Genomic DNA, 24112 nt, shown 5'->3' on the forward strand with positions numbered 1-24112 from the left:
ATCCAATTTAAGACTGAAGTAACCAGTCTCTCCTTTCATCTTTTTGAAAGAGTGGATGAGTTCCTGGCCTATGATAATGTTGTCTGAAATCTGTCTCCCCTGAACATAAGCGGCCTGAAAAGGGGAGATGATGGGATTGAGATTGAGTTTTAGTCTCTCTGCCAGAATCTTGGTGATGATTTTATAAGTAGTGTTAAGAAGGCTGATAGGGAGATAGTCCGCCGTAGTTTGAGGAATAGGCGTTTTTGAAATAAGACAGATGTGGGTGGTTAGTGTCAGAGGGAAGGATGGCCGTGTGGAAGAAATTTTTAACTAAATTATAAATGTCTTGGCTAACCCTTCTTTGTAATAAGTTTATTTGGTATAGGGTTGGCCCTTAAAAAGAACTTACTCGTGTAAAATGAAAAAACTAATTAGGTGAGCCACCTGAGTATTTTACAATTTTGACAACCTCCTCGCTGCTTAAAGCCAAAAATGAAGACCGCCATGATAAAACCACACCAAATTGAACCCACCCCACTACATGTCTTCACTGAATATTGCTTAATATGTTAAATAAATTTAGAAACTTGAAATAACCAAGTAAAGATTATTAGGATTTAGAAAGAAACCAAAGAAGCAGGTAGAAAGAAAGGAAATTTATAGAAACAAAGGAAACGAAAAAAACAGGTGAGAAAGTTTATTTGTTCAGTCAGATTGTTCAACATATTCAACTATACTACTGAGTTTCAATGTATGTATGTACATTTATTGTAATCTAGAGGATATCGTTTAAAAAATATAAGAAGTGAGATTTGTTTTAGTAATGTAAGAGAAGCCGAAAGGAAAGAGTTAGAGCTAATCTAGAAGATATCGATTAAAAAAGTAGGGAATTACTGACTCCAACGAGGAAAATGACTTTTCTCGTAGCCAATTGATGTGAGTCGGATGATCACAAAATTAACATGGTATTAGAACTAGGTCAGATGTCATAGGTCCTACGACCCGTGTGCGATAAAATAAAAGACGTACTTAGATTAAGAAAAACACCACATGTGAAGGGACAGGTGAGATTAGTCCTATATGGAAAATGGTCCTTTAGTACTCCACCAGGTAATGACCCCATGTATGAATATAGAAATAACTTACCTTCTCTCTCCTCCTATCTTTAAGTACTCCACCATCTATCCTTTACTCACCACTACAAATTGTAGAACTCCATACCAATATTTTCCCATAGTTAATTTCATGAAAGTAGAAACTAAAACTGTCTTGGAGTGTAAAATTAACGATCCATAATCCGAAAAAATGGGTTATCTTTTACTTGTTATTTTCATCTCTTTGGTTGCTCAAAGATGTGTAGGAGATTCTGTTAATACTCCAAATAGTGGTGGTGATGAAAGTATTCTAACCAAAATAAGCAGAGAAAAGCTGAGAATGTTTGTAGATGAACTCCCAGACATGCCTAAACTTAAAGGGTATGATATAAGAAATGGGGTACCTATTCCTAAAACTCTCAATATTGGCATGTTTGAGAAAAAATGGGTAAGTGATCTTTTACTTCAAAAGTTGGAGAATGAGTTTGAACTTTTAAATACACACTTACAAAATTTACTTAAGGTTTTTTTTTGTATCATGTGCCCCAATTTGATCTTACTTTGAACATACTAGGGTATACCTGGGGCACGGACAGTTGTATTAATCAAGTATGACGAAATTCAAGAGACGACTTTCCATATTTAATATTGTTATATTCTAGATATCCTGATTTTTTGGTATTAGTTTCTTTTGTTTTCTTTGCTTAAATTAGTAAATATTTTATTGAGAGAGATTTTAATTTTTTTTTTTAACTCTTGAAATATCTTTCGTTTCCTTTTTCTTAAATTAGTTATTTTTTTCTTGAAATAGGTAATTTTATTTCTAAGAAGGACTATATTTTAAATTTTAAGAAGGACTTTTAGACAATATCCCGTGCCCTAGGGCACGGACACTTGAGAGATTGATTTTAATTAGTTATTATTTTATTAAGAAAGAGAGAAATTTATTGTAGTTATTTTTTTTTGTTTATTTTCTCTTAAATTAATTATTATTTTATTTAGAGGGACAGATTTTAATTTCTTTTTTTAACCCTTGAACTTTATTTTGTTTATTTTTTTTCTTAAATTAGAAATTTTATTTTTAAGAAGGAAAGGATTATTGTTTTTTAAATAGGTTTTAACTCACTATAGGTTTTAAATATATAGTCTAATTGTTACCAGAAATTTCATAGCGTTTAATTAGACTCACCAGGTCCAGAAATTTCATAGTGTTTCAAAATTCAATTAGACTCACCAGAACTATAAATAAATAATGAACATCTAAAATAGCATAAGGTTCTTTTCAAATTCAATTAGGCTCACCACAAATCTTTGTAAATAACCACTACAAATTTCATAGTGTTTAATTAACAACCGAGATGATAATTTAACCAACTTAACAATGGAGATTTACAAAGATTTGGTGATTAAGAAATGTATTGATAAAAATATTTCTTTAGTTAAATCAAACAACATATGCAACCACAACAAAATAAACAAAAATTTAATCAAACAACTAAAAAAACTAAAGTTTATGATAATTCAAACTGCATATGTGCCTACAACAAACAACTTAACAATGGATTTACAACAATGATAGTAAAAAAAACTTTATGTTAATTTACCAAAACCTTATTGGAGAACAATGATAGTTAATTAACAACAATGATAGTAAATTTATGTGTCTGCACATGTGTCGCATGTGGGCCTACCAGAACTTTCTCTAGTTTTCTTACACTCAGTCTGCATATGTGTTGTTCCGTAATAGTTGTTTCATTATTAACCAACTTAACTATGGAAATTTTATAGGCTCTCCAGCAATCTTTGTAATTTACAATGAAGACGATAATTTAAGATAAATATGCATAAGAAGAATAATAATTAGAAGACATGGTTGAGTACTCACTAGAAATCATAATAGAATTGAAGTTCAATGAAGAGAAAGTGAGATTAAAACCCTAAAGCCTAAAGTGAAGTTCAATTAAAATTTGAGTAAAACTCCTCTTATTTTCATCATAAATACTTGAGGATTGAGTAGAAACTTTCCCCAATCTGAGTAGAGACGTTCCCAAATATATGTAGAACTCCTCTTATGGAAATCTGAGTAGAAACTTTCTTACCCTAAATTAATTATCGGTTATTTTTTTTAAATAAATTATTTTTTTAAATAGATTATTTTTTTAAATAGATTATTTTATATCCCGTGCCCTAGGGCACGAACACTTGTATCATGAAATGTTCCGAAATTTATTGTTATATTTTATTGAGAGAGAGAGATTTTTATTAGTTTATTATTTTTTTGTATTACTTTTTTGTTCTTTTTCTCTTAAATTAATTATTATTTTATTAAGAGAGAGTTTACTTTCTATTTTTAACCCTTGAAATTTATTTTGTTTCTTTTTTTTCTAAAATTAGTTATTTTATTTCTAAGGGGAAAATGATTAAATATTTTTTAAATAGGTAACTTTATTTGACTAAATTTTAAATTTTGAGAAGGGCTTCTAGACAATATGCATAATTAAATAAGGATGTTTGTCCCAGTCATCGTTTTCCTTCTGTTTTATATACTAATAGATTATTTTATTGAGAGATATAGATTTTAATTTCTTTTTTTAACCCTTGAAATTTATTTTGTTTCTTTTTTTCTTAAATTAGTTATTTTATTTCTAAGAAGGAAAGAAGTATTGTTTTTTAAATAGGTAACTTTATTTTTACGAAGGACTATATTTTAAATTTTGAGAAGGGCTTCTAGACAATTTGTTTTTTAAATAGGTAACTTTATCTCTACGAAGGATTAAATTTTAAATTTTGAGAAGGGCTTCTAGACAATATCCTTTATTAAAAAAGGATGTTTGTCCCAGTCATCGTTTTCCCTTCTGTTTTATTATATAGATAATTTGATAAACCCAGACAGATGTGACGATGTGACCAATTCCAATTGGTCAGACCATGTGGTGAGAAAAATGACTTGACCAATTAACGCCAATCGTTCCGCGTGTGGTCAGGCCCCATTTCTAGACCTTTAGCATTTTTGAATTCGAAAAATAAAATTTAGTTTGTATGAACTTAAGTTTATTATAGCATAGTAATTTATAAAAATAAAATATTCATCATTGTGTTGATGTTCTTAGAAATTCCACCAAGACCTCCCACCAACAACAGTGTTTGCATATGGTACATCAAAAGAAACAGCAACAATTCCTGGTCCAACAATCGAAGCTCTCCAGGGGACAAAAACTTACGTGACGTGGCAAAACTATCTCGAAGAACACATTCTACCGTCCGATAGAACAATCCCAATGGCTGGACGATCAAGTGGGGAGTATGGCGTACCAACTGTTGTACACCTTCATGGTGGTGTCGATGAACCCGAAAGTGATGGCAACCCACATGCATGGTTCACTTCCGGTTTTAAAAAAACTGGTCCCGCTTGGACCAAAAAAACATACCGGTTCGAAAATGCCCAACAACCCGGTAACTTATGGTACCATGATCATGCTATGGGCTTAACCAGGATTAATGTTTTAGCTGGGCTTCTTGGATCTTACATTATACGACAACCTGATCTCGAAGGCCCATTGGGCTTACCATCTGGTGATGAGTTTGATCGGACACTTGTGATCTTCGATCGGATGTTTTATACAAATGGATCTTTGTACATGAATAGTACAGGAGATAATCCCAATCTACATCCAGAATGGCAACCGTCGTATTTCGGTAACACAATTATTGTCAACGGTAAGATCTGGCCAAAGATGACAGTGAAGCGTAGGAAATACAGGTTAAGACTCCTTAACGGTAGTAACGCAAGATTCTTAAGAATATTCTTTTCCAACGGTATGAAATTCATATTTTTAGCATCAGATTCTGCTTACATTTCTCATCCTGTTACAGTCAGCAAAATAACATTAGCTCCATCTGAAATTGCTGACGTGGTCGTCGACTTTTCCACATCAGAATCAGAAGATGTCGTATTAATTAACGACGCCCCGTATCCCTTCCCATTCGGCGAATCTGATGGTAATTATACAGGAAAAGTTATGAAGTTTTTCATAGATAACCAGTCAGTTAATGACACATCACGTGTCCCGAAAAATTTGATAACCTATTCGAAAGTAGAATTATCGAGTGCTTCGCGTACGAGATACATAACTATGTACGAGTACGAAAGTGAGAGTGATAATCCTACACATATGTATCTTAATGGGAAATCATATATGGATGAAGTAACAGAGAGGCCAAAAGTAGGGTCAAATGAGATATGGTACGTTATAAATCTATCGGATAACAATCACCCGTTGCATATACATCTAGGGTTTTTTGTGACATTGGATCAAACGGAGTTACTTAATTGGAAAGAGTTTAGAGTTTGTATGGGGAAATTCAACGATGCGATTAAGTGCCAAGTAAGTAACTATGCAATTGGAAGAAAAGTTGGTATACCTGCATACGAGAAAGGGTGGAAGAATGTGTTTAAGATGAAACCACATTTTATGACCAAGATTCTTGTTAGGTTCTCGTTTCTTCAATCGAATGCATCTTATCCATTCGATGCAACAGCTGAACCTGGTTACGTGTACCATTGCCACGTAAGTATTTTTTCTTCTTTCCACTCTTTGTAGATATTTCTCCGAGAAATTTGTCCTGGAGTCTTAGGTGGTGTTATGGTTTTCCAAATCAGTAAATTGGACCGAGAATCTAATTTTAAACTTTTGGGTTAAAACCTTGAAATTTGTATTTTTTAGTTAAAAATTCAAAAATTAGTATTTGTTTGGTTAAAATCTAATATTTTTTCCAAAGTTGTTGCGAGGTGTTGTAAAATACTGCAAAGTTATCACAAGGTGTTGCAAAGTGCTACAAAATTGTTGCAAAGTTGTCTCAAAGTTGTTGCAAATTAAAAAAATATGGGTTTTTTGGGCTTACCCCCTCACAATTAATTAGTAATTGAGTTTACCCCCTTCAGTAATTGATAATTGAGCTTACCCCCTGAATTTAGATTTGTTTTCAAAACTACTAGGGATATGTTTGGTATGCGATGATAAAATCAGAAAGTAAATAATATATAAACAAAATCAATCTTTACTAATCATATTCCTGAACAAATCAAACAATAAAATGAGGTAGAATCCCTAATATGAATCATATTGAAGAATAGTTGTTCTTAGTAGTGGCAATTATTTCACGTACGCCAAACATAGCCTTTGTATTTTTGTCACTAATAGTAAGTCTAAGGGGATAAGCTCAATTACCCATTATTGAGGGGAGTAAACTCAATTACCAATTAGTGATGAGGGGGTAAGCCCCAAAAACCCAAAAAATATCTAGAGAGCTGAACACTAAAAAAATTGAATGATCATTTTTCACCAAAACAAACAATTTATAGAAAGTTTTGACTAAATTTCCCGTACACTATACCATAACTTATTGAACTTTCTATGTGATTTAATTTTTGCAGATACTAGGTCATGAAGACAATGAAATGATGAGGCCTATGAAGTTAATTCCATGAGTAATAGAAACCTTGGCCTCCTACCTATTCAGCTCTAATAGAATAACAATTGGGTAAAATAGAAGTATTCCATTCAGCACCTAGCCATATATATATACACACACACACATATCAGGAAGAAGGAAGCAGAAGTAGTAATGTAAGATTGAACTATGTTCCTTTTGATTATAAAGTTAGGGCAACATTTTTATATCAAAAACAAGGTAGATGTACGGAAACTCTTATAATAATTTATGTGTATCACATGAAAATGAGTATCTAGTTGTACTTTTGTGCTTTATAAGTAACCTGTGGGTTTCGAATGTCATCCTGACTCTGAATCAATCTTATCTCTAAGCTACTTGTCTGAGGATCGAATCCCGCACTTCTGTAATCACTTATTGTCCTCTGCAGTAGTGCCTGCAATATGTATTCAAGTATTGAACAATATGCGGTTAGTTAAACTATATAAGTTATCTTAGTTACTATAAGCACAAAAGAATACCAAATGATTGCATACGAAGCAATATAAACTTCAGGCTAGAGACGAAAGTAATTCAAATATGAGAACTCAACAATAACTAGCACACCATTTAAGTCTGTGCAATTGATATATCTAAGGCGGTGTTGGGTTTTCTGAAATTCATATCCGACCCATATTAATGGTTAAATCGGTATAATTCAGGATGTTTGTTTTTGTCCGATTCGGACTCATTTTGGTCCATTTCAGCCGGACATAAAATAAAATTGAAATAAGAGTCCAACTATCTTAAATATCCTGAAAGGATTAATGTACCCCTGATGACTAGAAAGTAGATTGAGATGAGTCGGATTCATTGAATAAAGAAAAAACAAACACTGTAAGTATGTATGAAGAGACACTTTTTGGAAATAGAAACCTAAATATAAGAATGTATATCTGTTCTAAGTCATGCAGTGGGATCTTACACTTCAGTGAAGTTAAAACTTGTAAAAGTAATACTAGCAGTTATCGAAAAAGTTAATACCTGCAAGCTAGAAACTGCGAACTCTGCTGCCTTATCAAGGTTGTCGGGATATTTCTAGAGAATATACGAACAGAAGACATAAGTGATAGTGAAAGTATCTTACCATTCAAATAATCAAAAATAATAAACTTTTATAAATAAGCAAGTAAATAAATAAATAAAGGATTTCTAGTTAAAACTGAGGAGAGATATCCTATGCCTTACATTGCTCCATCCCAGTAATAGTGCAGTCATTAAATCACCGGTTCCCTACAAGATAACCAGCTAAGATGTTTATTTGATGTATGTCATTGACAACACTTGTAATCAGAAAGACAATGACAGGCAGATATATAACTTTTAAAGCAGTGTGATTGATGTGTTTCAACAATCTCATTTTGAAGATCAATTTTTACAAACTCTAGATGGATTTGACATGATCTAAAAATCTCTTCAACACGTAGAATCCTTTTAAACTTTAGTCTGGTCCAACTCTAGATGGTATAAATATTTCTAAACGAAGTAGATTTTTCAGTACTTATTCGACCCTCAATAAACTCAAATGCCTTCTTTGATGGCACAACAGGATTGAACCCGATTTAACTTCAATTTGCATCTGCCATCCATCCGATCCACTAACGTCGGCCAAGCAAAAACTAAGCCAGGGATTCACCATCATTTGGGCATTAAAGTGGTACAGAAGCAGAGTTGTATTAATCTTCATAGTTCATACCGTAAAATATGCAGGAATTTTTGGTATGACAATCTTAAATTGCTCAGGAGGCTGACCCTGCAAGGATCAATGAGATCGAAAAACATGACAAGATCAATATTCAATCAGCATTTTTCTAATGTCCTAAAGATAATAAATATTGAATCGTGAGAAAACCATTTAGACAATAAAGTTACAAATGTCCACCTGAAAAGATTATTATATCATGACCATCGAAATACTATTAGTTTGTATATGTATAATTTACCAACTTGAAGGGACATAATTCAAGAACTTGAGGTGACAAGCAAAATGCGCCAAACTATTGAGGCTTAGACTTATTTTACAGGATATGTTCTATTAGCCGTTGTTCTTCACAGGGGTGTCAACATACATCATAGTTTGTATATGTATGATTTACCAACTTGAAGGGACATAATTCAAGAACTTGAGGTGACAAGCAAAATGCGCCAAACTATTGAGGCTTAGACTTATTTTACAGGATATGTTCTATTAGCCGTTGTTCTTCACAGGGGTGTCAACATACATCAATCACCCGTGCTAATTTTTTTCTCGGAAGCTATTATTTTTTTTTTAAAACGTGACGAACTATGTAACAAGGATAATCCTTTTAGCTATGTAACGTGAAAACAGGTAGGGTATCGGTGTCTGACATAAAAGGTGTCAGGTGCAGTGATAACTTATTTACCTCTAGCATAAATCTAGGTTATGTTCATAAACAAAAGTTCAAACTTGTAGAAACATAGAAAATAACATAAATATGGTGATGAAAAACTGTAGTGACAAGAATATCTAAAATCAGAAAGTAAACTCGTAAAAGAAAGTTTTGTAGTAAGAGAATATGTAATAAAGTAAGAAAAAGATTTGAGATGGGTTAATCATGTATAATGTAAACAAATGGTAAAAGTGCAACTCCTAAATTAGATATGCAAATTGAAGATCCTAAAATGAAAGAAGAAGCATGAATAAAGTTGGGTATCGTAGCAAAACTAAAGCCATCTGCATTAGAAGGCATGGTTTAGAAAAAAAAAAAGATCAGAAACTATACTTCTTAGTTCTTACTAGGATTATACAAATTTCATACATCCTATATTCCTATCATTAATTACTGAAGTGTATTCTTGTTTGTTGTTCCAGATTTCTTTATAAGCTTCACTGGTATTTTGTTCGTCATCTCAATCTCTTGCAGGTACTCTATTAAATGAACAAAAAGATTAGCTCCAAATTAGCAAATCTGAAAGAAAATACAGCACCTTTACTTTTAGATGGCTGCCGAGTAGGAAGAGACTATCCCCTATATGCACACTTGTTATTACAACCTGGAGCAGGAAAACTTATGATAGTTAGGCTATCCCACTATGTTAAAGCAATAAACTACAAAATGAAAATTGAATACAAAAGTTCATGTCGCACAATTCTCTAAAGCATCATAAAAGTGCAGCTAAGATCGATTTACTAGTCAATAAAGACATAAAGCAAGCAACTCCAACTGTGTTTGTGGCTACAATTTTAAACAAATAACGGATGAGACGGGAATCACGGGATAGATTCAAGCAATCTGATCGTGTCCACCTAATCACATGAACAAAGCCCTAGTAAACCAACAAGGAAATAATGTCTGTGCAGTCATTATATTTGTGCACGCAGAAGATTAAAAGGAGTGGATAAGTAGAAAATAACATAGATATAGAATAACATTCAAATTTAGGTTAGTGTCGTGACAAACGGTCTGATCCAATACAAAGAGGCATTACTTTACAAGAAATTATAAAACCTAATGAACACCGATTGCCTAGAGAGTAGAGACCAAGAGAAAATTTAGAGCAACCATGATGACAGTCACTCATTTTCATAGGCTCAGAAATCGCAGTCTTAAAAAATAAACCTTCCAAATGGCTAATCTGGCACTTGTGGGGAGAAGAGAATCAAGGTGATCACCCAGAACTTGAATCTAAGTTAATAATCACTTAATTTGGCTTCGTGGCCCATATTTTTTGGTGGATCGTGAAAGATATGAAATCATTTTGTAACTTAAAATTCAGCAAGCACTAATTATTCGAAAAGTAAAAAAAAACCTATAGCACTTCCAGAATTCTAGATGCTCTTACATAAACTGACATTCTCAAGAAGTTAACCAGAGATTTACACATGCAAAAACGCCATAATTTGGAAATTTAACTTATCCAAATGACTATATTTACAGGGCATAAATCTAAAAAGGAAATTGCACAAACTTTCAAGTAAAGAAGGTTTAAAAATGACCAACTAAGAAAGATTAGGGTTTGGTAGATTTCTTAATTAATAGGTTGAAACATTAAGAACCTTAGAAGGTCCACGAGCATGAAGCATGTTACAAGCCTCCAGACCATCTTCTTCTGTACTAATCCTGCATATAAATTGAAGTGGCAACTAGTGACCTACTAGCAATATAAAAGTTGGACAAAATAAAACATATTCACAAATTGGACACCAATAGTACGGATTCAGATTGTAATGTAAAGTAAGTGTAATTCATATATTTATATGCATATGAAATACTACTTGCGCTGGGTCGAAGAGACTGTATCTGCCTTAACTTAAAGAATAACCGGCTACAAATAAGAATGAGAATACTGTCAGCGATCTTGTTATGAAGTAGTAGTTCCATGGATGATGGAACAAATGTCTATTGATCTGAGACCAGCAGCACCCATGATTCTCACAGAGACCAGCTTAGAAGTTTAAGTTGTGATTAAAGGGTACCCAATCATACAGAAAATAATATATGTGATGCCTGGAAGTGAGGAAAAGTTGTCTCACTGACTTAGGATATATTAACAAACAAACCAGAAGCCCTTCATTTAATTGATGCATGTGTGGGTTCCGAGGGTCAGATCCAATTTTTGCCCAAAAAATTGCAAGTGTCTAGTGTTCATAGAAAGGTGTTATATTAAGAATTCATTTAACCATATACGACTTCAGTTAGAATTTGAAAGTTGGAACAAGAAAATGATAGGCACGAATCGAAGATTTAAAATGGATCAATTAACAGTGATATAAATGCAATTCGACATAATGCAAGCCAAGTATTGCTGGTCAACCAAGGAATGCATCACAGGAGTTTGAATCAAGGTCGGGAAAGTGAACTCCACTCTTAAACTGAAGTCCACAAGTTGCTATCGCTAGTGGACTTTCACTTGTGCTTAATACCACAAAGTTCATGCAAATAAAGTAAGATTGCCTTCTGAACCAATGGGATTATTTGGCTATCCTGCAAGAAGTTCTTAAAAAAAGCGTCTCTGTACATTGTCCTATCAAACTTCATGACTAAACGAAGGCTTGCTAATGGTAAAGTTAAGATTCAGAACAAAAAGGATCTCAGAATAAAACTATAAAAAATTAAAAAGAGATAAAATGAAAACAAAAAAAAAAATAACCCTTAGGTTTAGCAAATTATTCCAGAAAAATTTGCAATATTACCTGAACTCCGTCAACTTTTCAGCTTCAAATTGGTTAGGAGTCAACATTGAAGCCACTGGGACAACCTAAACACGAGCAGGGGCAATAAAACCATCAAAGTAATCAGCAACCAACAGGTGAAGTGAAAGTGAGTTACAAGATTTCTTTTGCTACAACACTACAATTTGTTTATAGAGCAAATCAGACAGCTGTGCCGGAAATAAGTGAGCTAAGTATAGGAGAGACGCAAAGCATGTCTGTTTGGGGAGGATAAGAAGATAAAAAGGACTTGCAACCACACCCGAGAATTAACCTTCAGCCAGGGAGAACAGGCAAGGATCCATGACCCGGGAGCTCTCAAATTTCAAGAAGACTGAGAAGCAAACATAGGTTATAAAAAATTTATGATTTTCCATCAATTAAGCAAACTGCCTTCCTTTTCTACTTCTTCTTCCCTTTTTGTTTCATTTACCAGTTTTACCCTCAGGTCAAACGTTCTGTGCTGGGAAATTCAGCTTTAAACCTTGTTATGCGACTTCAAAGTCATACAGAAGAGAAACAAATAACAACAAAAAGTCATCTATAAAAGATCTTCACTAAATCTATTAAATTTTCACCTTTTCCCGGTATACGGACACCAGCTCTTCAGGGACATAGAGCTTTCCTTCATCACCCATCACTGGATCACAAACTAGACATGGAACATCTGATTAGTATCAAGAAGAATAACCTACACATATATTTCTAGATGAAATAAATACCAAACAGAGAAAAGACTATCACCAAAATTCCTCATTTTCTCATTAAGAACCACAAAAGAAATGGTTTTTTTCTAGCTCAAACATTAAAACAGAACAGAAATTCTCCACAGTACGAAGTAAAATAGAGAGAATGATAACATTCTGTGTACAAAAATTGTTCTCTGGTATGCTCTTTAACTATCACACTAACCAAGTTGTATGAGCATGGTTCAAACTTTTGAATATCTTCCTATCTCTAGTTCCTACAGACCAAAATTTATCAGTTCGTCTCAGCTTGTAGCATTACGCTATGGAAGTTCCAAAAAGGAATTTGTCCAAAGTTTTGATCTAACTAGGAACGAGAAACATTTAGTCGGAACAATATTCTATTGCTTGACCAAATTCATTAAGGGCAGTTCATATAGTTGTTAGTGGTCATATTACTTACCATATGTCAAGTTTGGGTTGACTGAGCGTAGCTTATCAACTACTTGTAAGACAGTGTTCAAGAATGAAACTGACCCAATATAACCTGCAAAAACACCAAATCAAAGTTAATATCATAGTATATTTAACAAAACTTAATAATGTAAAAGGCACTATAATATTTTCGCATTCAATGGATGCTGTTTGTGTATACCCATACCCGGCCCTATCGTTGACGTTAAGTCAACGAACCAGTCTCAAGTTCCCAAAATGGCTAAACCGCTTTGGAACCTGGTCCTGAAAGCAGTGTTTTGGACCCCGTGGAAAGCAAGGAATGATGTAACCTCCAAGGGAAAATTGTTTCACATTTCTTCTTTGATTCACTCGGTCAAAAAAGCAAAGAATGGAATTTCAGTTTTGGTGGAAATTTCACTAAGCATGGAAATGGAAATATTTCGATCATTTCGGACGAAATATTTCAAAATTTAATTACTAAATCAGGTATTGCTAAGAGAAGTAATAAAATTTCGGTTTCAGTAAGTATGAAGATGGAAATATTTCGGTCATTTCGACCGAAATATTTCGAAATTTAATTCCTTGGTCTAAAGGAGCCGCGTTAGTACTTGTTGGTCTAATAGAAAGTCTTGAGCAAAATACACTTCTTTAGCTGAAATCAACCTTTCATAGGACTAATGGCGAATGTTTATTAGATCGCCTTTTTGGCAACCTAGCTTTTGTTTCCATATGCAGATTCATTTTTTGCTTCAGCTTCCCTATTTGGACCTTTCGACATACCCCTTTTTTTAATATATTAATTAGCAATTCAAAAAGAAACTCACTGAAGAAATGTCATAACAAGGTAGCATAAATTCTCCTTATTGCACCTAATATGTTAATGAAGAGTCATAAAATATTACAATTTTTTTCGACTTATTTTCTTTGACGAAAATATAAACTCCTTCAAGGTAAAAGCATTAAATCTTTTTTTGAAAGGGATAACAAAACGTAGTACAGTGTTACTTGGCGGTTCACATAGACTACTGAATAGCGATAAAGACCTTCCTAGGAGGATTTTTTTATATCATTAGGATTTGTTAACCCAGTGCAAAGGAAATCAAAACAGGAAAGAGCAAACCAAGAAACTACAGGAACGAAGAGAAGTTTCCAAAGAGGCTAAATTCTCATGGTTGATTGTTTTGTTATTTCTTTTTTTTTCAAAAAGGCAAGACTATATTAACATTTATCAAGGAAGAAACAAGAAGTCCACTTCTTCAAATGACTCCCTGGATACAACTTGATAGAAGTTATGAGTCCAAGTATAAAAGATAATCGAAGCATTAGATGTTATTTGATGTACAAGAACGAGCTTGAATGTTTGTTTTTTTTTTTTTTTTTGAAAATCTCGAATGTTTATTTTTTATATACCAAAAAGATTATTTCTTTCCTACTTCTTTCATTCCCATAAATTTATCTACTGTTTTTTCCAGGATCTTAAATTATACAAATAGAAGGCAAGCTTGTAATGAATGGCCAATTGAAACCCATTTTATCAACCCTATTGCTGGAAAAGGAAGATATTTGTTCAACTTCAATTCATTTGATCTGCTAAATATCCCATCTAACTTTTAAATTTAAAAACAAAAGAAGCAATCAAGGTACCAGTCAACAAGTGAGTGTAGTATAGCAATTCATTTGCTTCTAGGCCTTCGATGAGATCCCAAAGCTGTTGCCCATTCAATACTTGACCCTTAAATGTTGGGTATCCTACATGAAAGATGGTTAATTAGATCAGGACCTTTCATATATTCAGAGTCGGATTCCCTTCAGCCATGAACTTATACAGGTCTGACAGATAAAACTCGCCTCTGTATATCAGGCTTCGGAGTTCTCAGAACGAAGTGATATAAGCAGCTTGCCTGTGTGATTAGAGAATTGAACGGAGTTGACAGGATCGACATCAAAGCCAAGAAGTTGAAGAGGAAAGACAGCTGATTTGTTGCCAACATATCCCTAAGAAAGAAAAGACAATGATGAATGATAACCAAATAAGAACTAATACTACTTAAACTTCATTTATTTTCCATGGAAGTTGATATGAACGATTAATAGAACATGCAGATACCATTAGAGACAGACAAAACTGAATTTTCATATAAATCCAAATAGGTCGTTCCCAAATTGTGTTACAGTGGACCACGAACTAATATTTATTCGATTGGTTTATACATTATGTGATATCTCGCAAAAATAATGCATATTAACCTAATGTAAGGAAGTCAAAATCAACTAAAATTATAGAAAAATGGATTTTGCTAATTAGAGATCTAAGTACCAACAAAAACATGGTGTTACTAGGACAAGGAATTCGTTAATCAACCGTTAATGCTTATCCGACGATAAATGGCTTGAAGTTAAAAAATCAATTTTGTCTACAATACATGTCCAAATACAATAGAAAATCTAACCCTAATTCATGCCAATGGCAACTTTTTTTAAACCTCATCATGCACTGTGTCAGTCAGTGAGATGCCAAATTTAGGAGAAAAGTCCATTCAGTTCATTTCTAGTCGTCAATATCAGTCATGACTAAAATTAAACTTTATAAGATTGGCATTGAGTATGAAAACCCTTCTATTGAGAAAATGGACACCTTTACAGATTGCCACTAACTGGGAATAAGTACACATGCAAGATTTTAGGGATTCAAAATCACTTAATTCAATCAGATCGAAAGAAAAATCAAATTTAGATTATCATAATCAAGCATAGGTAATAAAAATCAGAATGAAGAAAAAGATAAGGTTTTACCTGAACAGTGTGAGATTGGATGCTGAGTACTCGACCAGTTCCTGATGGCAAAGCTAATGAAAGAATCGGAGGAGGAGGAGGCGCCATTATCGATCTAATCGACTTCTTCGACCTGCAAAACTTGACCGCTTAAGAGAGAGAAAAGTAGAGAGAGAGAGAGATTCCCGTTCGCGTTGGAGTTGGATTTTGGAACAGAGTAGCTTTCAACTGGAACGGGGAGGTCAAAACCCAAGACTCCGGGGTGTGGAATCTTTTTCTTCTTTTTTTGATAGATCGGACCGTAGAGTCTAACTTAATGTTTTTCCTGTGATATTAGTGAGCGTTTGACAAATGCTATGTGGCCCGAGCGGACCACTGGACGACCGTTGATGTGATTAGTTCTATTTAGTTCAGTTTTCTCTTACGTGGGCTGACCAATTAGAGTCAGCCACATCACCTTTCGGCCTGTGATCGACTCTAAAATTGAAGTCAAATATTACATATTTGATGGTGTTTATAGGGCCAAACCGGCCTATGAACTAGAATCGTCCTGGTTAGGCTGGATTTTGAGTTAGTAGCGTTATTTAGCCCTGCCCGGTCGAAAGGTCTTAGAGGTCGTACACAGCAGCCCCTAAGGCCATGAAAGTTTTCTTCTAACATATTAACATAGGTTCAGAGCTTAAGGGTTAAAAAAAAAGTTTTCAGGACATAAAGACTTAGTAGTTGACATTCAATAGCAGAACATATGACATCTTGGGTGTTTGAAAACAAATCTAAAACAACAAAAGTAAGAAATAGACAAAACCCAAATCATTCATATCAGCAGATCCACCTTCCTTCTTGTTGTGCGGTTCTTTGCATACATCTGGTTCCTAAAGAACTTTGCGTTCATGTATGATCTATCAACAAAGATAAAACCCATAACAAAAGACCCATAAAAACTTATATTATGATCAAGCCCAGATTGTAACATTAACCATGCCAACAAAATCTAAATAGGACCCAAAATTAGTGATGAAGAAATTTAGTTGCCCCCTTGGTGGAAGTGTTTTTGTGCTTCCTTGGGTTGTTGATCCCATTTTAATGGGCCTTGTGTGACCAGTTATGAGGTATATTTGTTGGATTGAAGAAGTAGAGAAGATTACTTGATGGGAGGAGGTTTCCAGCCAGCTTTGGGCGACCAGTTATTGTTTTCACAGTGGAAAAGATAAGGGAAGTAGAATAATAAGACTATACAACTTGGGTTCTCAAACCCTATCTCACTTGTTGTAATACTAAAGTGAGTTAAAGAGAGAGCAGCAAAAGAGAGGAAGAGAAAAGGAGAAAAAAGATACCAGAAAATGAAGATGAAGGAGCTAGACACAATCATGTGATTTTTTAGACTAAAAAAATATGCTCCCTAAATCAATCTTGATTGACTAAATCTTTATGCTGTCACGGTCATTTTTCTTTATACCCCAAAAAATCCACCTTGACATATATATATATATATATATATATATATATATATATATATATATATATATATATATATACACACGCACTAGTGTAATTCGTGCCCATAGGACAGACAGTTTAGTTTTGCATATTAAGATAATGAGCATTTGTTAATGTCAAACAAATTTTAAGTTTGTGTATATTGAGTGTATTATAAGAATGCGTACGCTTTAGATGAATAAGGTATTAATACAATTGTTTTGCAATAGCTTTGAAGCGACTTGCAACACCTTACAACATCTTTGCAACACCTTGCAACACCTATTGTATTTTTAACCAAACAAAATACAAATAACAAAAAAAACTTCAAATTGTCTTTTCTAACTAAAAAATTTTAAAATTGGGTCTTGGGCTCAATTTTCTATTCATTAAAAAGAAAATGAAATAATTTGGAACCACTTGAATCTCTGAACCAAATAAATACTAGTATTTTTGTTGAGTTGGTTCCATAACTTGTGATTCTTCTAATAAGTTTAGGATTCTTCCTTGATTATAGCACAAGTGAACCCAAAGCGATATCAAGCCTAACTATTGTTCATTTTGAGCAAATTCAATGTGACTCCAAATTTAATTTTCATTCTCTTTTATCATAGTTATTGTAAGAAAGGAAATGAAATTGTTATGAGAACTAACTGATCATGATTTCGGAAGAGTTATTCTATAAATTGAATCATCTATAAGTCTGTTTGGTATGTTGTTTAGAAATAGTCAAATATAAATTTAGTCATCTGTGATGGTACATCGGTTTATTATCTATGATTCATAATTCTTTTTTCTTCATTAGGTTTGAGTTCAGTTAGCAATTAGAAAACTATGGTTGAGATGATGGAGCAAATTGAATTCAAAATTTTGAACAAAATTGTCCGCCCCAACTTGGTCGATTTGTACCCATGCTACTCCTAGATGTAGTAAATCATCATGTGCATTGTAACGATACTCGCCCTTCTGATATAAGTTTGAAATATGAATTTGGTGGAGAGACAGGCAGAGCCCAATTTGGGAGTTTAAGGTACTTTACGCCGGAAGTATTTGAAAAGAATTAAGGACCAGCTGAAATTGATATTTGAAGTGCGAGTGTAACGTTATATTGTTTACTCGGTGGTGTTTATCCATTCGATGGTAGAATTGATGAAGAAGTTCGACATTAAATTCAAGACTCGAAGGTTGATTTTAACGGAGATCCTTGGCCTCAAGTTTCATTTTATGCTAAGGTTGTGTTTCATAGACGTTTTTCCCAATAAGGGAAACAGAAAATTATATGTAACCCTCCAAATACTAGATTAAATTTTCCCTAAAGAAGGGGGAATTTATTACCCTCCAAATACTAGAGTAAATCTTTCCCTTCCCCTGGAAACAAAAAAAAACTCTCTTTACCTTAACTGTGTTCTTTCTATCTTTATTATCTCTCTCACTCTCTCTCTTCTCCTTTTGTTTACCTCTCTCTCTCTCTCTAACCACATGGTTAGGTTATCAACAAAGACTGGGTACAGAGATAAAAGAGAGAAAAGGTAAAAAAAAATTCATCTTCAAAGTCTAGAGTTCAAGATTTCATCATCATGATTTTATCTCTCTTTCTATCTCTAAAAAAAAAAAAAATTGGATCAGACCCACTACTAAAAGCAACTATCTTTACTTATTTAACTTGGTTTAGATTTCCAACCTAAGTTAGAGAGAAAAGAGATAGATAGAGAGAAATATGGTGTCAACTTCAAGATCTGAAGAAGAAGATAAAGGTACTGATAAACTAATGCTCACTAATAAGCAAGATATCATGGTGTTCAAGTAGGTGATTCATTCAATGGTTGATAATTTATAAATCTTCAGGTATGAAGTATGATAAGAAAAGGCTGAGCCCAAGACTACAAATCCTCCAATTGTTATGCCTGGACAGAAATTGAAGCTAGTGTAACCAATTAGGGTCTAACAGACATCTCCATGTGTCTAGGAAGAGATTGTTCATATATGTATAAAAAATATTACACAGGTAACATGTTCATAGCTTTGAAGACTACAGAAAATGATATAATAGACATTTTGATATGTGATAAGCAGTCAGTTCATATGTATATTAGAAGGCCAGCGCTTTGGGAAAGCTAAATAGTTTCCGGGGTGTGAAATTTTAAAGGGAATATGCAAAATTTTGAAAAGTTTCCGAGGAAACATATTTTATGGGGAATATGGTTCAAAACAAAAAACTCTCCCCCTCACCTCCCTCCACCTCACCTCACCTCCCTTCACCTCATCTTCCGGTCTGTTCTTCAACAGACCGGAACTCCGGCGAAGGGAAACCCCTTCGCCGGAGTTTCTAGAGAGTGAGTGAATTTTTTTTTTTTTTCATGGTCGCCGGCCGGAAAATTTTCCGGCCGGCGACCTATCGGAGAAGAGAGAGAGAGAAGATGATGTGGAGAGAGAAGATGAGGTGGAGGGAGAGAAGTGAGGTGGAGAGAGAGAGAGAGCTGAGGTGGAGAAGCTATTTTGCTTTCCCCTTAAATAAAATTGTCAAACAAAGTTGACCAAGTCTTCACACCCCGGAAACTATTTAGCTTTCCCCAAAGCGCTGGCCATATTAGAAACCATAATCTTCGACTTGAAAAGAGCTATGAATCCCCAAATGAGACCAGAATAAATACATACAAATTTGGACACAAAATGGACAGACCCAGACTGTAGTTTAGGGTATGAAACTAGCAATTTGGGTTTATACAATTTGAGCCTGAAGAATGCTTTCTTTCCTCAGATAGAAAACCAAACAATGAAAAATGAGAAAAAAAATTGGAATACTAATTATTTTTTTCTTCACAAACCAAACAGTAGAAAATATAAAAATATTTAGGGGGTAAATGTTTCTTGGGATAAATATTACTCTTGAGTAAATATTTCTCTATTTTCTTTCCTTTCCCCTGATGGTTATCAAACACAACCTAAGAGCTTAGTTTGTTAGATGCTTAAACCTGACCCGAGATATCGAATGTCAACCCAAGGAGTATTGGATCATCCTTGGATAAAACAATATGCCTATAGAAATCATCATATAGAGTATCACATTATTCGACAATCTAAAACTATTTGGGGAAGAAAAACTGTTAATCGTGAACTTACATTCTAATGTTGATGTAAGGAAGTATCGACACGGTTAATTATGTTGAGTATTTTATACGTTACAAAGTGGTTGACCATCCTTTGTGACTGCTTGTAATTCTTAGTTTAGTGGATCTATGAATTTGAAGACACATCACGAAAAGCCATTTAATATTTCTGTTTGGTTGTCACAAAAATCTCTCTTCCTCCATTTAGACTTTCTTTGATGTGATTTAATTAGCCAGCAAAAGCTTCTTCCTCATCTTCTTTTCCAAGCCGAGGCAAAATCCTAAGGCCATGTTTGGCGCGCGAGAAAGGAATGTGATTTCCGGGAATCACATTCCCATAACGCGATTCCTGGGAATCAGATCATTCAGTTTGATGTTTGGTTTGACCAGGAATAGGAATTCGATTCCCAATAGATTCTTAACTTGGTGTTTGGTTCGTGTAGGAATCGGAATATAACTTTTTGTAAAAGTCCTATTATATCCTTAAACTACATAAATAAAACGTCAATTTTATTATATACTTTAATCAGTATTATTTATTCAATTGTAGATATGAAATAGTAACATGACAAACCAATTAAGTAGTATTTAAAAATTTATTTAAAATGCCAACAACCTTTGGTTGGAGTGGTAAGAGGTATAATCTTCCAGTTCGGAAATCAAGGGTTCAAGGCACGCTGACCATTCAAAAAAAAAATTACGGCTAAAAATTTTTTTTTTTAAATATTATGAAATCGATTGGAAAGAAAAAAGAACAAGAGAAAAGAAAAAAAAACTAGAGAGAAAGAATTGCTATGGTGGTGGCTAACCATAGGTTTATTATTTTTTTAGTTGTGATATTAAGTGGAGGACGATTTTAATAATAGTCATTCTAATGTTTTATTAAGGATAATTTGGTCTATAAATATTAAAACAAAGCATTCCCGGGAATGGGAATCACAAACTCACCCCCTCCTTGGGAATCGCGTGGGAATGGAATGTGATTCCTGGGAATCACAATCCTGATATTGTTTGGCTATAATAACACCATTAAGGTACAAGAAGTTCAAAAGCATTTCATTTGGTTCCTTTTCAGATGAAAAACTCAATTAGAATGGGTGGCCTTTAGGTTTTATTAATTAAATGGTGAGAACGTCTTCTTAACGTAATTGAAGAAAAGAAAATTTGTTTTGAAGAAAAATGAGTTGGGATTCATTTTGTTTTGGAAGAAGAAGATGCAAGAAGCAAATGAAGGTGAACGTCACCCACATTAAAAATAGAGAATTTGGGTCAATGACTATTAACCCGAGTCAATAAAATTTCCGGATGCTAACAGCCTTTTGCCCCGGTGCCTCTAGAAGCACCCAAAATGAATGGTCTCAATTCGCAAAAATAAATCTCATGTTATCATTATTAGATCTCTTTTTTCATCTTCATCAAAAAAAAAAGATCTCTTTTTTCATACAAACAAACTAAACTAAATTTTGATAATGTAAAATTTCAAAAGCAAACTATTAAATACACATGAATCAAATACATCTAAACTAAAAAAACTTTCTAAATTTAAGTAAGAAATAAAAATATATTATTATGGTAACTTTGATCCAATATATACAAGTTAATTTTAATTTCATAATATTATTTAGATACTTTGATTTATATATAATCAATTGATATTTGCTAGATATACACGGAAATTATAGTATTGTTTTTTTTTATTGACTTTTGGTATAAGAAAAATCGTTCATTCTTCATACGACAAAATTACATTTTTTTCATATTTCTATATGTTGTATCTCTTACCACTCTATTTTTTCATTACGCGTTACCCCGTTTATACATCATTTTGCTGCTTACATCGCGTATCGCATTTCGTTACATCATTCTAGAGAGCAAGAACTGAGAATTTCGTCGGTCATAGATGTTTGAAGAACGTGATAACTGATAACGCGGGAAGAAGTCGAACCATTTTATGCTATAATAGTGTTCAAATTGACTTTCCACAAACATAATTTTGTGTTTCAAATATGTTTTTTTATTTTTGGTCTAAACTCTTGAACGCGATCTTGGGAGAAGTGTTTCTTTAAGTTTGATTGATGGTGCCAGGCCATTTGAGAATTTCAATTGAAAGAAGACAGATTCTAGGGATGGTATAATATATCAAAGAATGTCGGTTATATATATGCAGGTGTATGTTTTCTGATCAGTTAGTATTAAGAGAACCTTAACCTACAAATCACTGTGATATAAATTGCATAGTTTTAATGGATTTTACTTAAAACTAAAGTAAGCTCACGTAGGTGGTGGTAAACCATTTAACTTTTTTTTTTTCTTTTTTTTTGCGGTGAAAGGTAACATTAACTTGACAAAAGCATTAATTTAGGGATTATAGTCAAGAAGTTTACATAGGCAGGTAATTACAATATGTGTTGATATACTTCGTGTCACTTTATATAATTAGTCGGTGATGCATATTTATTGAACACATGAATCCAACAAATTCTACATATCTAACATCGTGAACGACTCACACACTGCCTAGGGTAGTCACCAAAAACTAAGGTAGAATATTTCACATAAAATCGGGTCATTTACCTAAATATGGAATAACATTTAGAGAGTCTAATAAGATGGTTGTAAATAACTAAAAAAACGAAAAATAACTATATTAAACATTATTGATCAATTTAAACACATCTGACATGAATTAGACTTTGTGCAACCCAAAAAGGAGAATTAACCTAAAAAATATTCCTGGCCTTCTAAATATTGCTAGAAATGGAACAATAACTCCACACACAGTAGGAAAAACTCTTGATATTTAAAGAGGCAGCAGTAGTAAAGCCACTTTCTTTTCCATTGTTTTTCAAATATTATACCTACACAGAGGAGCACAACCCATCCAATGAAAATGTCAAGATTTATGTAAACTTAGACAAATCAAAATAAGGGAAACACAACCCATCTAAAGAAAATGAAAACCATAAGTTACTCAAACTTCAAACTAATCTGTGACAGACAGAATAAGTATTGTTGTTTATATAAATGAAACCCAAAAAATTAAGAAAGACAATAAAGTAAAAGATTCAATCATCATAAAAATAATTATCATGAACATTGAACAACATCAGATTAAGTATGCTTCTGATGTTTAAACAATCAGGTATTTCCCTGATTTAGCCTACAGCATCTGACAAGTAACTGGACATACATGTAAATGTATTTAAATTCGTATATTAGTTTTTTGAAATTCTGGTTGGTTGCCTATACCGTAACATTTGGTAGTCTAAAGCCTAACATAAATCTATCAATTTCGGATCATTGAAAGAACAACGATATTTAGGTGGAGAAAACCCCTAACACAAAGTTTTGAATACGTTATAGAACTTACCTTTGCAGAATGAGATGATGCTAGACTTATGGTTGGACGCGTCTGAAAACTGAACTTCAAACTCTTTGAACAGACAACAACCCGAGAAGGAATTGTAGGTGTGAGTTCCAAAGAATGAAATGTTGTAGCTTTATGGAGGAATACTAATGGGAGACTGAGGGATATTTTTGTCTTGTAGTGGGAGTGGGAGAGAGACAGGGAGGAAGAGAAGGGGTTTGGGTCAATTGTGGTTGTTGATCTTTTCAGACAGATGATTTTGCACCGGATACAAACACTTTTGACTGTTTTTTTTTTTTTTGAAGCCACGGGAATCGATTTCCATTCATAAGTGATAAAATCACATTGTTTACATGGATGAATTGTTATTTCTCTCTTCCAACTTCATGAGAGTTGCATACCTTTAAATGCAAAGTGCCTCGTGAATAAGAAAGAAATTGGACTAGACTCTGACGAATAAAGATAGAAAAAAGATGAAAGGATCCTCAAGATCACAAAAGAAAAGACCC

General features: G+C 33.5%; 2 protein-coding genes and 1 long non-coding RNA gene across 3 annotated transcripts; 1 reads left to right on the forward strand and 2 right to left on the reverse strand.

The window, feature by feature from the left end:
• Positions 1-1215: 1215 nt before the first annotated feature.
• On the forward strand, positions 1216-6687 carry LOC147548205 (multicopper oxidase LPR1-like). Its single transcript, XM_086669517.1, has 3 exons — positions 1216-1524; positions 4187-5644; positions 6511-6687. The coding sequence occupies exons 1-3, from the start codon at positions 1288-1290 to the stop codon at positions 6562-6564; spliced, it is 1749 nt and encodes a 582-aa protein (XP_086525643.1). The 5' UTR covers positions 1216-1287; the 3' UTR covers positions 6565-6687.
• A 17-nt stretch (positions 6688-6704) lies between these two features.
• SOS4 (pfkB-like carbohydrate kinase family protein) lies at positions 6705-17649 on the reverse strand. The gene is made up of 12 exons (XM_086669518.1): positions 15675-17649; positions 14783-14876; positions 14526-14630; positions 12889-12972; positions 12318-12391; positions 11722-11786; positions 10585-10648; positions 9516-9581; positions 8263-8319; positions 7755-7799; positions 7551-7604; positions 6705-6963 (listed from the first exon to the last, which is right to left on the reverse strand). Exons 1-12 carry the CDS (start codon positions 15759-15761, stop codon positions 6823-6825), a joined length of 936 nt encoding a protein of 311 aa, XP_086525644.1. The 5' UTR covers positions 15762-17649; the 3' UTR covers positions 6705-6822.
• A 5203-nt stretch (positions 17650-22852) lies between these two features.
• On the reverse strand, positions 22853-23687 carry LOC147548207 (uncharacterized). Its single transcript, XR_015236600.1, has 2 exons — positions 23607-23687; positions 22853-23094 (listed from the first exon to the last, which is right to left on the reverse strand). It is a non-coding gene; the product is annotated as an uncharacterized LOC147548207 (long non-coding RNA).
• Positions 23688-24112: the final 425 nt, after the last annotated feature.

Source organism: Eschscholzia californica, unplaced genomic scaffold, assembly GCF_041429995.1.
Source record: "Eschscholzia californica isolate CP2 unplaced genomic scaffold, dmEscCali1.0.p SCAF_3, whole genome shotgun sequence".
NCBI lineage: Eukaryota > Viridiplantae > Streptophyta > Magnoliopsida > Ranunculales > Papaveraceae > Eschscholzia > Eschscholzia californica.

Coding starts and splice junctions, on each gene's coding strand:
- LOC147548205 (XM_086669517.1), top strand. CDS start 1,288: ATGGGTTATCTTTTACTTGTTATTTTCATCTCTTTGGTTGCTCAAAGA. Junction 1,525..4,186: donor GCATGTTTGAGAAAAAATGG/GTAAGTGATCTT, acceptor TGATGTTCTTAG/AAATTCCACCAAGACCTCCC. Junction 5,645..6,510: donor GTTACGTGTACCATTGCCAC/GTAAGTATTTTT, acceptor TAATTTTTGCAG/ATACTAGGTCATGAAGACAA.
- SOS4 (XM_086669518.1), bottom strand. CDS start 15,761: ATGGCGCCTCCTCCTCCTCCGATTCTTTCATTAGCTTTGCCATCAGGA. Junction 14,877..15,674: donor TCCAATCTCACACTGTTCAG/GTAAAACCTTAT, acceptor TTTCTTTCTTAG/GGATATGTTGGCAACAAATC. Junction 10,649..11,721: donor GAAAAGTTGACGGAGTTCAG/GTAATATTGCAA, acceptor ATTTATATGCAG/GATTAGTACAGAAGAAGATG.